Raw genomic sequence first — 15,452 nt, 5'->3', positions numbered from 1 at the left:
TTTTTTAAAAATTTTTGGTCATGCTGTGTGGCTTGCGGGATCTCAGTTCCCTAACCAGGAATTGAACCCAGGCCATGGCAGTGAAAGCACTGAATCCTAATCACTAGACTACTAGGGAACTCCCTAATTGTAGTCTTAATTGTGTTTGCACGTATGATGAGTTACTAATATGATCAGATTCAAATAAATCTCCAAACAAGTTTACAAAAAGGAAAAAAACCGAAAACACTTTTATTTTCCACAAGGAAGAGCAATAGGAAAAATTAAATCATTTCCCACATATTGTTTTCTTAAAACAGCCTACAAGGACATATTCAGCACCAAATAAAAAAGAAAAAAAGAGAGAAATTACAAACAGCCACAGAATATAATCTATAGAGCAAACATTTAATATTGCACTTCGTTTTGCTAACGTTTTGGATTTTACTTTTCCTAATTGAAAAATCAGGAATCTATCTTGAATACTGGAATACACTTGTGAACCTCACATCTTATATCAAGAATTGACCAATATTTAGAAAGGAGTAATGCCTCTAAGTAAGAAAGTAAAGGAATACTTTAATGGGGAAAATAAAACTTTATTTGATAAAGTTTTATATATTTGAAACTTTATCACGTTTTGTTAACCCAGTGCCAATTATCAGAATATTGGTCATTCTTTCCTCATGTGTTATTTAAAAGAGTATATGGTGATAAGTATTCCAATGCTATGCATATCAATAATTGTTCCCTAGTCAGTTAGACATAAGAAAAGGGATTTTCTGACAATCCCCCCACCCCCCGCCCCAACAAAAATAAAACCACCAAATGCCCTTTATGCCAAATATTCCATTAGCTTCTTTTGAGGGGGACATTCACAAAATGATTTAACAACAATAAAAAAATATTTCACCCCCATTTCCTTATTATCTAGTATTAGTTTGTTATGGGAGCCCAAACCCTTTAACCGAATCACTTAAAACGCGATTCATTTTTACATGGGCTTTCTTCACCCTGTCAGCATTTTTCAAACATGAATTGTCTTCCATGTTTTCTTAAAGGCCACTTATGGAAAAGCCTATTTGTTTTGTATGAAGCTTTAAGACAGTATTTAACCAGGTCAAGCACCAAGCCAGAGTTACTATTATTTTCAGCCACTTTATTAACTGTGGGATTAAATGGCAGGATAGATGTTAAGACCCATTTCACGCATATGTTGCAACACCAGAGATGCTGATTTTCATTAAGATACATCAGAGCTGAATTCCTTCTAGAATAAGACAATCAGTACAACTTGGTACCTTGGAAAATGCAGCTATAAGTGTCTTCATGAATGCTGGTATATTTATGAGCCAACTGTAAATTATCTTTAATATAAGCTATAATTTACTGATGTGATCGTTCTTCATAACTATATATACTCAAAGTGAATGATTTCTCATGCTTAGAAAAATCTTCTTTAGGTAATGGAAGAAAATACTTTCATTAAAAGAACCACAAAAATATAAAAGTTATTATTCCAGCACATATTCTAGTATTTGTAATTTTGAAGTTATACACTTTTAGAATAAACTTGGGTTTTCAAGCTCTGTCAAGCTTGAGCAGGATAGGAAATGTATAAATTGAGCTCTCTAATCATAATCTGAACATATATATTCCTGCTCATGAAAATACTCTGCACCAGCAAAAACGATTTCCAACATATGTGTTTTGGAGGTAATTACGTAACTCTGTATAAAAATAAATGCACTTTCTCCTCCTTTCCAGTGACTGGAAAACTTCCATACTTTTAAAATAATAATAAAAAATAACAATAATTTTAAAGAGCAACAGCCCTTAACTCTTTGCTGGTGCCTGCCATACTGCCTCTCTTTACTCCATTCTTAGCTCTGCTAGTTTCTTCTCATATGTAATGATAAAAAGGCAATGCGGGTGGGTTATCACTTTTGTGTATGTCCCTTTTCCAAATTTCCCTCTCCAAAAAGCCAACCAAACAAACAAACAAAAAAACTCAACAGTGCAACAAAACACAAATAGCATTCCAACAGTTTGGCAAGTGATGCGTTCACCTGAGATTAAGTGATTTTAGGCAGTCAGTAACAAAATGCTGCTTTGCTGTAATAGTAGAAAGGCAACAAATTCTTAAAAGAAACCAAGAAGGTATACAATCTTGACAGTCTCTTATTAGCTTCCTCCTCTTATCTCTTTTCCCACATATCTGTTGCGTATCTACTACAGTAGGCTGCAAAACATACAGCAAGAAGGATTGGCTTGAAGGCATTTGATGTTTGTAAATAAATCCACAATAGGATCCAAGCTGAAGAGGTGATACATGGTCAGCCTAGTAGGACAATTCTGAGCATGTGCATACGCAGGTAAAGTCCAGGCTATATTAAATTAAAAAAAAAAAAAATGTCAGTGCGTTTTTTTCTTGTTAAAGTTTTTTTCAAAGCTTGCTTTTGTTCCTTGTTGTGCTCACTGCAAACAAGTTTTAAAAGAGTATCAAGAGTCTGGCATAAATGGAAAAAAAAAAGCTGTAGTGACATGGAACCGCACAATGTAAGCATTGAGCATGTGCAAATTTTCAAATCAAAAGAAGGAAATCATCCCTCTTTACAACGTGGTGTCTTGACACGTATGACCATAGGCTAAGAAGACTGCTCTTAGTATGGGCCAGTTTTAAAGGAAAAAAGCTTAGATCTTCAAGCATGTTGGAGCAGTCCCAGAACATTGCTGTAGGCTTCTAAAGCATGATCACTGGTTGTTTCATGTATTCGCCATTTTTCTGGGCAAAAGCAATTCCACTTCCTCTGAAAACGTGTCTCCAAGATACTTCTCTGTCCTCAGCCGGGAAGGGAAGAGATACAGTTCGGAACCCACATCAACTTGATTTAATCAAGTATTCCTTCAACGAGACGGGCAGGATGGTCTATCATCTGCTGACTGATCAGGATTTGGATCAATCTAGAAAGAAAAGAGAAAATAAAACCCAAACCAAAGTTAATTGATAAGGTTTAGTAAGAATGCAGCAAATACGCTAATATTTTGAGTACTAGTTGAGAAATGTAATCAGAAAGTACAGAGTTTGTATGGAGAAGAAAGGGTATTAGTATCATCTATAAAGTACTTGCTATTCAATTACTAGATTAACAATTAAATTTAGAAAGGTATGCTGGAATAGTTTTATTTGACAAGAGGTAAAGGTAACATTCTATCAGAGAATGGAGTTTTACTCAGCACTTAGTCATACTTAAGACTCAAATACACAATTGGCCAACATTTTCATAGCAGTGATTTTCTTCTGTAAAGTATCCATTTCATCCTGTTACAAAAAAGTCAACTCATCTTTTCCCGAGCTTTGGGAAGAATGTAGTTGTGTAAACAACGTTCTTGGTGCTTACGTGAGGTAATAACTCATGGGTGTAAAGCCCTAGGGAGGGCCTAGGAATACAGTGTATATCACGAAATAGGAATGGTGAACCCAAAATGTTCTAGAGGCTTCCCACCTTGCCTCTTTCTGTAGTGACTTTCATATGCACATACACTTAATAAAAGTGAACATATTTCAGTTGCTTCTCAGGTACAAAGAGAATGGGCACAGGAAGGCAAATTGTTGGGTTTAATACATTTCTTTTACTGAAAGATCTTTTGGACAAGACCCATTTACAATACTTTCCCCCCTCTATGTGGCTAGATGTAAAATAATTAAATCACACCCTGAACCAATATAGGGTTTTAAAAGTTTTGAATTCTCTTAATTATCTTTAGTTCATTTTAAAAGAAGGAGGTAGATTTTATGACAAATTGCTTAAAAGTGGATACTTAGATTGCCATTCTTTTAAAATGCCTGTCAGATCAAATCACAAATGAGGGACTTAATAAGCAAGACAGAAATGTCAGAATAAAAATGTAGTGACAATGTTTCTAAAAAGTGGGAGGACATTTTTAGCATCTAATAATTTTATGAATTGAAATAGTGGGATAGAAAAATTATGTCCAATCAAGAATCTGCAGAGAACAGAACAGATTCTGAACATCCTATAATAAATGAATAAAGTGGATTTCATATTAATCATATCCAAAGGAAAATTAACTCTTCTAGTCATGGTATTAAGGGGAAAAAAAATAAAAGCAATTCATTGAAGAGTGAAACAATCCTTTTATGTCTTTCTTGGGAGTAATATTTCACTGTAAAATAACTATCTAAACTACAGCAACCAAAAAGAAAAAGCTGATGCTAGTGATTTACAAAATCATTTGGTATTAACATTGGTATCAAGGCCAACTCTAAAGTCCCTACAATGTATTATTATGTATATATATATTCTGAAGTATCCGACATTGCTGGATTGCTCCCTGCCTCCTTTCCTTTGCACATATTTTTCTTCCTGCCTGGAACATTCTACATTTTGAGAATACTTACTCTTCAAGAATCAGTTTAACAATCACCTTCTTAGGGAAGCCCCTCCTGATTCTCAAGACCCAGCAAGCTGCTCCTCAAATGAACTGTGCATTACTATTACATTGTTAGGTAATATTTTGCTTCTAAGTTTGTTTTCCTCACCAGTCTGTATGCTTCTCCCAAGGGCCATGTTTTATTCTTATAAGTGCTTAGTTACTTGAGATGAATAAAAATAATCTAAGAGTACAGGAATGCTGTTTAAGATGTTATTACATATGTTATTTTCCCTTATGACTGAGAATATTAAAATATGAAAATTAAATTGGAAAAGGATGATAAGATAAATTCTAGCTATTTAATCAATGACTGTAAAATGCCAGTTCTATAGATGCTTTAAAAGATGATTTATTCCTTTAACTGGCATTTTGGAAGTATGAGTGAGGTTAGATCATTATCTTTATTTCCCCAATAATATAAGAGACCAGTCCTACCTCTGGGTCAAACTTAGTAAATAGTGACAATTTTATGATCTAATTTTTAATCTGTTGTTCAAAATTATTTGTTTTTCTCTTACGATAATCAAAACCTAGCTGTGTTTTTTAAAAGTTTGCAATACTGGGCTTCCCTGGTGGCGCAGTGGTTGAGAGTCCGCCTGCCGATGCAGGGGACACGGGTTCGTGCCCTGGTCTGGGAAGATCCCACATGCCGCGGAGCGGCTGGGCCCGTGAGCCATGGCCGCTGAGCCTGCGCGTCTGGAGCCTGTGCTCTGCAACGGGAGAGGCCACAGCAGTAAGAGGCCCGCGCACCGCAAAAAAAAAAAAAAAAAAAAAAAAAAAGTTTGCAATACTGTTTACTAAGAGAGTCACAGCCCATTTTGTACTTGAGGGTTTGATGCTTACCTCTGAATAAAGAGGTGGAGGCAAGAAACGAAACTCCTGAATATATGCAAACAGTGGTCCCTGAAGCGCTCTCTCAAAGTCATCACAAGCACTCACTGGTGCAAGATTATTCCGCCTTTGTTCCTCTGTTACCACTTCTGCATAGCTGGGTGGTGCTGAAGGAAAAAGATACACGCAATTCGAACAGCACGTTCTTATGCATGTCAAAATACACAGAATAGAAGGTATTAAAAAGGACTGTCAAGGTAACATAATAATCATCTGTCTTGTGATCAAAACTAGGGGGATATACATTTTAAACCTAACATTAGGGGCATATCTACTCTTTTCAAGTATAGACAAACTTTAATCATAAAATACCAGAAGCAAAATTATGTTCTTGAAAATAATAGATTAAGCTTAGATATGCATTATCAAATTATTACCTTCAGGTCTTTCAGGGAGGGATAAACCAAGCCAGTTCATATTCATGCTACACTGACTGCTTACACTTGAGGTTCTGCTACCAAATGGATGTAGAGGAATGGTACCAATGACAAGTGGCAAGTTAAGAAATAAATCCATAGCTCCAGGAATATCCACGTATACCTAAACAATGAAAGGAGATGTTAGGTTTAGAATGCCAAGTACTATTTCCTCTAAAAAAATGAATAACCCAATCTAATGTTATTTGAGGCTCTCATTTACTTCATTTTTTAACTTATATACATATGATATACTTGAAAAGTTTCTCCATCGTGTACATTACCTTAGGTAAAATTAGTAATTATATTCCAAACTATATAAAGAATTACATATAATTATATATTTCACACATGGAATAAAAAAAATCAAATCCTGGGTAAGACAAAATGATACCCTTACGACTTTAAAACCTAAAAAAAACCCACCCCAAACCCTTAAATCTATACATACCATTAGTGAATATTCCACACGGATTATACTACAGTCGAGGATAGAGGGAGAAACTGGTGGAATTTTCAGCAACTTGCCATTCCACGTCTCTGTCTTTCCAGATGATAAGGATTCCCCACGCAAGTTAGCCACGAGCTGTTTGACTTCCTTCATTTTCCCTTTGGCATAGAAGGCCTGTGTTTGGTAAATGGCTGCCTTTGGCACCACCATTCGGGAGGAGCAGTTCTCAATCTCAGCAAATATCTGAATTGATTCACCTACAGGAAAAAAAAATATATCTACTGTTAAAAACCAACCAACCAACCAACCCCAAAACAAATGTAGACTCTCAGGCTAAAGTCTGAAAGTTCAATGAACTACAGGGATAAAAAGCTATCCTAAGAGTGGCAAATAACTTATAGTTATAAAAATAAACACATTTACAGTAGCAATTTAAAAAAGAAGACTACATTCCAATTTATAAAAGGAAACTGGATAAGCACAATTTATGATATTTTACCAAAGAATACTGTATCATGTCTGCATTTAGTAGAAATAATGTAAATTTATAACATAAGAGCTAAGTGAAGAAAGATCATTTTTTGTGGGAATCCACCTCATACATACCTGGCGTATAGCCCTTCCTTTCAATTTTGGCACTTAAGGATATTGGGCCTGAGGTACAGAACCAGCAACAGAGAGTCTTTTCTTTTGTGCCTGCTTGGGGTGACTGTAAGAAATAAATTTATAGAAAATGATCAATGTATGAATTGAGACAGTAATAGAATGTTTTAAAATACAATCTTAAATTCTTGAAGAATTTAACATTAAAAGTAGTGTTGTTTTCTTTTCAGTATCCAAATATACTTTTCCACTAACCAATGGACTTCTGATTTATATTAGTATTTTTGTCTTTATACAAGTTTCCATTCAATTAAAGAAAAAAGGGTTTAACACCATATTTCATAAACATAGTTTTAGCCCAGCTATTTACATACACAATAATTAAAAAACAACCAAAAAAACAAACAGAAAAAAAAAAAACCCTTTCCACATTCCATTTAAACTGCCTTTAAAAAAAAAAAAAAAAAAAAAAAGCAGTTTGGAAAGTAACTTGGTTATTATCCCAAATGATAACATCCTTCTCTGAGACTGTAAAACTCAATACATAAAAAAAGAAAACTGCTCATTTTTAAGATTAATTTTACTTGCTTAAAGATGTTATTATTTGTTTAAACCAAGTAAAGTTTTTGAAATCAAATTTGAATCTTGTGAAAAAATACAATTAAAAAAGATTTCCTTTAAAATAGAATTTAAGTTTTTTCATGAAAATAATTATCTCCCCATCATTTGACAACTATCCCTATATTGGAATAATGCAATAAATAATACAAATTTTAGATTATGATATTTTCAAGTTAAGTGATATTGTTTTAATAATAATTGATACTACTGTTCTTTTTCCACTAAAATTATTTAGGGAACAGATCTATTCTTTTGTTATTGCTGTTACCTTCTGAGGAAGATACTTCATACCAAATACTGGTCTTACTTTAAAAATTTACTTAAAGTTATTACAGTATCAGAAAATGTGAGCATATCCTGCATTAATTTGTGTGCTCTTATTTTTTTTGAAAGTGGTATTTATGTAATTCAAAAATGAAGTTACTATTTAAAAATTATAAAGAATGTGTATGTAGTTTAGGTGATTATTCTTTAATATTTATATGCCAAAAACAAAAAATGAAGAATTCAGTTAATTCTTACCAGTAATGAAGGAGTGTTGATATCTATATGCTCAAAGACTGTAAATTCCTTCTTTAATTTTACTGGTAGAAGCCAAGGCCTGTGCAATTCGGCTTTCACCCAATAGCGCACACTGCCATGTCGGCCTTCGAATGAGGTAGCAAGTGGTCTGTGCAGAATATAAAGGTCAATATATTAATCTTACACCTCTTTTTAATATTTATACAGTAGCTCATCATAGAAGTGTTAATATATTGTAAGTTTATACATCAATGAGTTATCAAAGGCATAATTTGTATTTCCAAAGGGATAAGTCACTGGGGAAAAAACCTTCTGTTTCCAAATAATAACACAAAGTTGTTAAATGTTACAGAAATTTGGTTAAAAAAGCCAGAAGAATACAATCTCTTTAAACTAAGAAGAGGCTACTTTTAATGCTGGTGGCAAAATTAGCAAAGTCTGGAAATGAACAATTCTTGAAAAGGTCAAGACTTTAGTTTAAAAATAAAGTTAAGAATGGTTTAACTATTTCTATTGAGATATTCTGGACACTGGTTAAACACTCAGACCAAACGACTCCCTATGGCGCTCCATTTTTCATTAACTAAGAATTATTATTATCTCTTATTATAGTAACTAACTAAGATTTAGAAAAGGCCTGGAATAGTCGTTATAGTTTCAAAAGTTTTTCACATTTCATTAAATCCACTGAAGCTCTAAAAAAATGCTTTTACATTTCCCAGTTTACTTATGTTCTAACTCTTTTTGGCCATGCTTTCTAACTATACTATAGACTTAAAAAGAAAAAATTTTTTCTGTTGACCTGTATCAAGAGAATCATAATTCTTTTTCAACTCTCCCAGATTTTATTACTTGTGGAAGATTTTATTTTAGTCTCTTTTTCATAATTTCATTAGAAAAATGCACAAGGTTCATTTATTTACAAGGTAGAGTGCTAGCTCTTTGAGGAGTATAGTGGTGTTTTTGTTTTGTATTTTAGACTTCTGCATTAACTTGTATAGCAGAGAAATAAAACGCAGGATCTATGCTAGTCTTCTTGAGTTTACTTTAAATGATGGGTTTATAGATAGAATTTTAAAAAAATATATTAAATTACTTCCATGCTTTGAAAATATTCAGGCCCAAATGTATTATTCCTATTGTATTCAGACTTAAAATATTTTTCTCAGAAAGTAATTAGGGCACTATATTAAAAATCATGTTCTTAAGCAATATGTTACACACGATACTCTGAAAAATACCCTTTATGAACTCTATCCATATATAACAAGTACTAGAATTTAAAAAAATACAGCATTATGTACCTTTGGCACTTGACGTTCTTATGTAATGCAAGTTTACCTTTCAGAGCAAACAGTACAAGTGCCACTTTGCATGTTTTAATATCTGTTAAAGCATTTTTTTCAAAAATTACTCTTTGTATAATTTCCTTTAATGATTTATTATTACATTAACAATATACACGGGCTTCCCTGGTGGTGCAGTGGTTGAGAGTCCGCCTGCCGATGCAGGGGACACAGGTTAGTGCCCCGGTCCGGTAGGATCCCACATGCCGTGGAGCGGCTGGGCCCGTGAGCCATGGCTGCTGAGCCTGCACGTCCGGAGCCTGTGCTCCACAACGGGAGAGGCCACAACAGTGAGAGGCCCGCGTACCGCAAAAAAGAAAAAAAAAAAGAATATACTACTTTCCTTCTTCCTTTCATACTAGATTCCAAGCCTTATATTAAGGTATCTCTGATGGAAGTTTCCTTTTAAGTACAGGTCATAATATCTCGAGTGACCTTCTCAATAGCTCTTTGCACAGAAGCTAATGAATTCATAACAGAAAAAAACACATCACTCCTAAAGTGAGGATACTCTTAATTATTTTGACTTTCTTAGCCTACTGCTGTTGGGTAGCATCAGTATAAAAAATGATCACTGAATTTTTATAAACTACTAAATGAGAGACTTGTTATGTTCTACCTTTTCTGCTAATGCTGATGATAAACTAAGTATTAAATGCTTACTATTTTACTGGCACCTTCCAATTCACTCACTTTAAATGAAATACTATTCAAGTTTTAAAAACCATATAAAACTTGAGACAGCATACTAAGAATTGAGCTTTGCTTTCTATAATATTGCCACTCTAGATTAAAAAAATAGCTTCTTTTCTGAGTATATGTTTTCCTCTAGCAAGTTTCAGTAATGAAAAGGGTTTTTTTTTAAACTAAAAATATTTAAATTTAGAATGTTTCATTTGAAAAGAATGGATGTTTATGAAAAATGCCTGTTACAAAATACTTACGTCTGTGGAAGCTCGAAGCTGAACGCATATTCATGCCTTCCTGAATGAATAGTGTTGAAGCCTTCTTCGGAATTATCATCATCTAAAACAAACAGAAAAAGAAAACAAAAAACTTGTTAAACCTTTACACTCTCTTCCTGGTGGCAGAACTTTAAAGATGCTCACATAGTAATTAAGGCCACAAACTTTAGAGTGTGAGAGATCTGAGTTCTAATTCCAACTTCATCACTTCCTCTGGGTAAAATAAAAGTCCTGTCTTCAGTTGCTTCATCTGTAGAATGGGGATAATTAATACTTATACCCCATAGTTGGTTTTTCAATGGAAAACAACCTAAACTGTAAAGCATCTATGTGTGACAATACAGGCTCAACAAAAGATCCAGATTTCAAATCTCATACTAAGATGTTACCTTTCTCTTCATCCACTTACTTAAATAGACTATATATAAAATGAAAACTGTTCATGTAAGCCTTTTAAAATATGTCAGTTTTGATGCAGAAGATGTGAATGTTAAAGCTCTAAAACCATTAGAAAACTCTTGTCAAATAGATGTTGGAGTTTAAAAAAAAAAAGGAACAGTGATTTTAATGTCAGTTTCATAGCTAAAAATAAAAATTCTTATTGAACCTAAAATTATGACAATCTGTCTGTCCTAGCAACAGCTAAAAATTCGCATATATATAAAATATACCGTAGATTTAAACGGTGCCTGCTTAATGGGAAACAACTGTCACACATCCTTGAAAAATGAAGACTAGGTTTGTTTCCCATTGCTAGAAAAAACGGGATGACTTTATTTTACAACCAATTTCTTTTGCTCAAATAGGTTTATCTCCAAAACGTCTCCAAAACAAATATAACGAAATGTGGGAGGGTGTTCTGGATTCTTAAAATGATTTTCTAAAGCGTTCCGACCGGGTAATTTAATTACATAAACGTCTACTAGCGCAGTTTTCTCGGTGTAGAAACCTTTATCATTAACCAGGAGACTAAGAGAAACGGGTATTATCATCTAACTTTCCCTCACCAAAGTAATGAATTCACACAAAAGCCGTGATGCTTCCCTTCCACCACAGGAGAAAAGGAAAAAAGCGCCTATATGTGGAAACTTGTATTCAAAAAAAATCACCAAGACTCCCTTCTATCTCAGTAGTATTTTCTTCTCCCCCCGTGCAAATCCTCTCTACGGTATTTAAGCACGGAAATCCCGCTGACGAGCTGGGGGCCATTTAAAATCGCTCCCCCCGGCGGCGCCCAAAGTTTGTCTCCCTCTCCCTTTCTTCCCGTCTCGCTCCCTTTTTTGTGCCAGCTCAGCAGTCTCATCGAGGCGAGCGGCGGCGGCCGCGCCGTGGTAAACAAGTGCCGGGCTGTCAATCAAGAACTAGACCGGAGCAGGAGAGGACCGGCCTAAACCGGCGCGAGCAGATCCCAACCGGCCCGCCCGCGCGCCGCCGCCGCCGCCCGCGCGCCCCGCTATACATACGGCATATGTCGCACGGCGCTCGCGCTCGCGGCCGCGCAGCCTAGCCTGCTGACGTGGGGCGGGGCGAGCACGCTGCGGCGCTTCCGCTTTACACGCCCCGGCCGGTGACCGGTTCGATCTGGCTCGGGCCACCCTGACACCTTTACAGTTGCGGCGACGGCCGCGGGGAATGGTGCGCGGGGTGCAAAAGCCCCAAAGAAACAATGACAAGTGGGCAAGGAATACTCGCCGAAGGCCCCACCTCACCCCGCTTTCAATGTTAATGTCACTTTTCCTTCCCCGTCCCGGCCAGTCTTGGCGCTCTCTCCCCACTCGGGTCACATCAAGGTAGCCAGTCTGGTGACTGCATAGAAAAGGAAACACGCTGTTTCAGCTAAGAAAAAGACAAGCGTTTACAGAAGCTGCCTGACGACTTCCACCCGAAAACGTGGAAAATGGGGTCCTGCTAATCCTGCCCACCCAATTTCTGCGTGAATGGAACTGGCAGCTAAAAAGTTGCGCCCAGGGCCATCCGGCACCTGTAAGGCCAGCGGAGGCTTCTCCTCTCCACTCTGTTGAAACCTGTAGTCGCTCCTTTCGGGGCTGCAAGCGGGCCCAGGTGAGGGGCAACAGAACGGTATGTGATATGAGCCCCGCGCGCCTCCAGAAGCCCGGGCAGGGATGCGAGTAGGGGCGGGGGCCGCAGCTCAGGAGGGACCTTTACCGGCGCACGCCGGTTCCAAGCCTCGCCCCAGCCGGCGAGCCCACTCTCCCCACCCGCTCGCGCCCAATCCAATCAGAGCCTGGCATCGCCTTAGCAACAGGCTAACAAACCCGGCTCCGCCTATCGCCGGCCGCCCGGGGCGGGGTCTCAGTTACCAGGCTAGTTTGAGAGGTCCCAGTTTTAAGTCATTGAAAGTATTCCAAGCGAAGCTCGTTCTAGCTTGCAGGGGTTGAGGGGTGTCTCGTGGGGGTGCGGGGCACATAGTGTTCTTTACTATGAAATCGTGGCGCAATTAATGAAATTGTCCCCATAAGTCGTTATTCTACTTTTACCCCACTGCAAACCTCAACTCCTTAAAAACCTTTGTTTCTTCTCACTCATCTTATAAAAAGCTGCCAGTCCAGGAAGGATCAAATACAAACTTGTGTGTCCTGTTCAACAAATACCAAGACTGTCATTAGGCAGTTGCATTTCTTATCACTGTCACTGCTTAGAGAGGTTAACTAAAAATTATTTCAGGATGCAAATTACCTATGTGTAACTGAAAATCCAACTAAAGATTGATTTCATCTTAATATTTAAAAAATAATGCATTCATGCTGTAACTCAAAGCACCCTACGTTTCTACACTTGCCTTAGTTCAATTAGCACTTCCTCGTGGATGTGTATTTTTTAATTAAAAATGGAGGTAAAAATGTGCTCTACTCTGAAAAATCATCAACATTCGAGTTAAATACTGCATTAAAAAGGAGAAGGACAAAATTACATAACCAGTTTTAACACTATATTCTTCTTGGGCTAGGAATTAAGTCATCGCCACCACCTGACGCGTGTAACCAATCTGCTGAGAGCAGAACAAGCGCCCCTCCTCGCCACCCCCCAGAACTGGTCCGAAACAGGATTGAACCGCTTCTAACAAAGGGTGGAAACTTAGAAAAACAAGCTTAGAGTCTGCTATATTTCCACAATGTAACCATTTAAACAATAGATTTGAAATCTCAGGACCCCTTCTCCCTTTGACAACCCTTCATCTCCAGTTTCTAACCAAAAATCATATCCAACGAGCCGAATACTTTTCAATTCCATTTGACTGGCACGGGTTTCATTGAATGCACGTTCCAAAGTTAGGCATGATGCTTGGAAAAGAAAATTTCTGACCCTAAATGGCTTCTAAAACTGACTTTAAACATATCATAATGATAGGTGCTGTCCTTTAAAATAGAGAATGCTTGATGTAAATTTCTAAAGGAACTGGAAAGAATAGGAAAAAACACGTGGGGTGTTGATACCATATGTCAAAATAAACCACAGAAACCCATTATCAAAGAACAACGGTCAATTCTCTTAAGTCTTTTGCGTGTCAATATTAAAAATGAAATACACCTACTAACCCACTTAAAAATGTTACTCCGTTTCTTTACTGAAGCTTAGTTTTTAAGATCTAAGGTTGCAGAGTACAAGGGAAAAACCTAATATTGGATTGCAGCTTTTTGCAATTCATTTGAAAACATATTAGTAAAATTACTGAATCGCATATAAGCAGAATTTATACGTAAGGTGGAAATGGATTGCAAGTGTGCATTATGGCACAGACCAAGCCGGGTATAGAGGTAGTGGAATAAGTGCAGTTTGCAGTCACTTTGCAGATGCCTGCATGCATTACGGCTTAACACACGATGAATGTCAAGGAGAATTCAAATCTTCCACCTTTCCAACCTTTATCAAACAGCTATACGTTATGGTAGGAGTAGGATTATATTAATTCAGGAAAATTGAAAAGGTACTTTGCCAAAGAAAACAGGTCTAATAATTTCCGAATAATGTAAAAAACTTACCTCTTTCGTGTCCAATTAAGATGTCTTTATGGTTGAAATATTCTACTTCTTCAGTGTAATTCTGTGTATAGGCAGTATTGGAGCCGGCGTTTCTCGATTCGGTCCAGCGTACTTTCGCATGTCCTCTTGCATGAATTTTAAGAGATTTTACTCTGATTTCCCCAGTAACTTCTAAATTCACCCTTCCTGAGACTGTATCCCCACTAGAATACACAGGGACATTGCTGTCATTAAGACAGTCAAAGCTTATTGTCAAACTCTTTACCTTTCCCAGCACCATGTTTATAACAAAATCTATAAAAAATATAATGTAAGACAAAAAAGTCAAGATCACATATAAAATGTGATCTTCACTTAACACTGATCGATGTCTTTGCCGTGCAAAGAGCTTGCAGGCAGGATCAGTGATTCTTTACAAATAGTTCATTGAGATTTCTTAAAAAGTCAGGGCAGCACAGAGGCTGCTGCTCCGCGATCCTGCTAGTCTCAGTGGTCTCCTTACAAAGACGGGCGGCTGGAAGCTGCCAGCTCACTTTAAGAGCAGCTTTGTGAAAAACAACCCCAGTGCGCATGCGCACGCCGCGGCTGCTGTCCGCCCTCCCTGCGCGCCCCCTCCCACACCGCGCCCGGCTCGCTCGCGGGTACAGTAGGTGTACAGCCAGGGGAAGAAGACACTGGGGCTGCCGGGAGGCTGAACCTGACTTCTCTTCATTGTAGGCTCCTATTGGTAGGCAGGCTACCGTAAACCCTCGACGTGGTAGCTGGAGTCCCTTACTGAGCACAGTCTAGTAGAAAGATAATGGCCGAGGGAGGGAACTGGGGGACAAGGTTGGGTGGGGAGCTGTTTGCAAAGCCAAGTGAGAATAAATTGCTGAGTGACCGGCCCAAAACGTGCGTTGCCGCCACTGCCGTGTTTTGCCCACTGCCCTGATGGGAGGAGGAAAAAGTGATGTGTGTAGAGAAATGGGGGAAGGGGAGAAACCGGTTGGGCAAGGGCTGGTTGTTGAACATAATCTAACGAATTTCAAAAGAAAATGTAATAAAAACCAGAGAAGAGATAATGTTCATAGACAAGAGCATTCTTGGCTTGGAATTTTTTCTTTTTAAAATCAGTGCTTTGTAGGCAGGGTGGAAATGAGCCCAGTCGAGGTCAGGTCGAGACCTTAAAAGAGAATACTATAAGGAGCAAGGAAGAGAAG

The 15,452-nt window shown here is 37.5% G+C and overlaps 1 protein-coding gene across 5 annotated transcripts; it reads right to left on the bottom strand.

The window, feature by feature from the left end:
* Positions 1-200: 200 nt before the first annotated feature.
* ARRDC3 (arrestin domain containing 3) lies at positions 201-14,769 on the bottom strand. 5 transcript variants are annotated; one of them, XM_032627017.1, is made up of 9 exons: positions 14,254-14,768; positions 10,418-10,502; positions 10,232-10,313; positions 7,942-8,089; positions 6,802-6,904; positions 6,196-6,452; positions 5,706-5,868; positions 5,281-5,435; positions 201-2,943 (listed from the first exon to the last, which is right to left on the bottom strand). In XM_032627017.1, the coding sequence occupies exons 6-9, from the start codon at positions 6,403-6,405 to the stop codon at positions 2,887-2,889; spliced, it is 585 nt and encodes a 194-aa protein (XP_032482908.1). In that variant the 5' UTR covers positions 6,406-6,452; positions 6,802-6,904; positions 7,942-8,089; positions 10,232-10,313; positions 10,418-10,502; positions 14,254-14,768; the 3' UTR covers positions 201-2,886. The 5 variants fall into 5 exon arrangements, 4 of the variants coding, with proteins under 4 accessions (XP_032482908.1, XP_032482905.1, XP_032482907.1 ...); XR_004349227.1 differs by lacking the exon at positions 10,418-10,502 and having other exon boundaries at positions 5,281-5,473; positions 14,254-14,769; XM_032627014.1 differs by lacking the exon at positions 10,418-10,502 and having other exon boundaries at positions 201-5,147; positions 14,254-14,769.
* Positions 14,770-15,452: the final 683 nt, after the last annotated feature.

This window comes from Phocoena sinus, chromosome 3 (genome assembly GCF_008692025.1).
Source record: "Phocoena sinus isolate mPhoSin1 chromosome 3, mPhoSin1.pri, whole genome shotgun sequence".
NCBI lineage: Eukaryota > Metazoa > Chordata > Mammalia > Artiodactyla > Phocoenidae > Phocoena > Phocoena sinus.
This window is presented reverse-complemented; position numbering and strand designations above follow the sequence as displayed.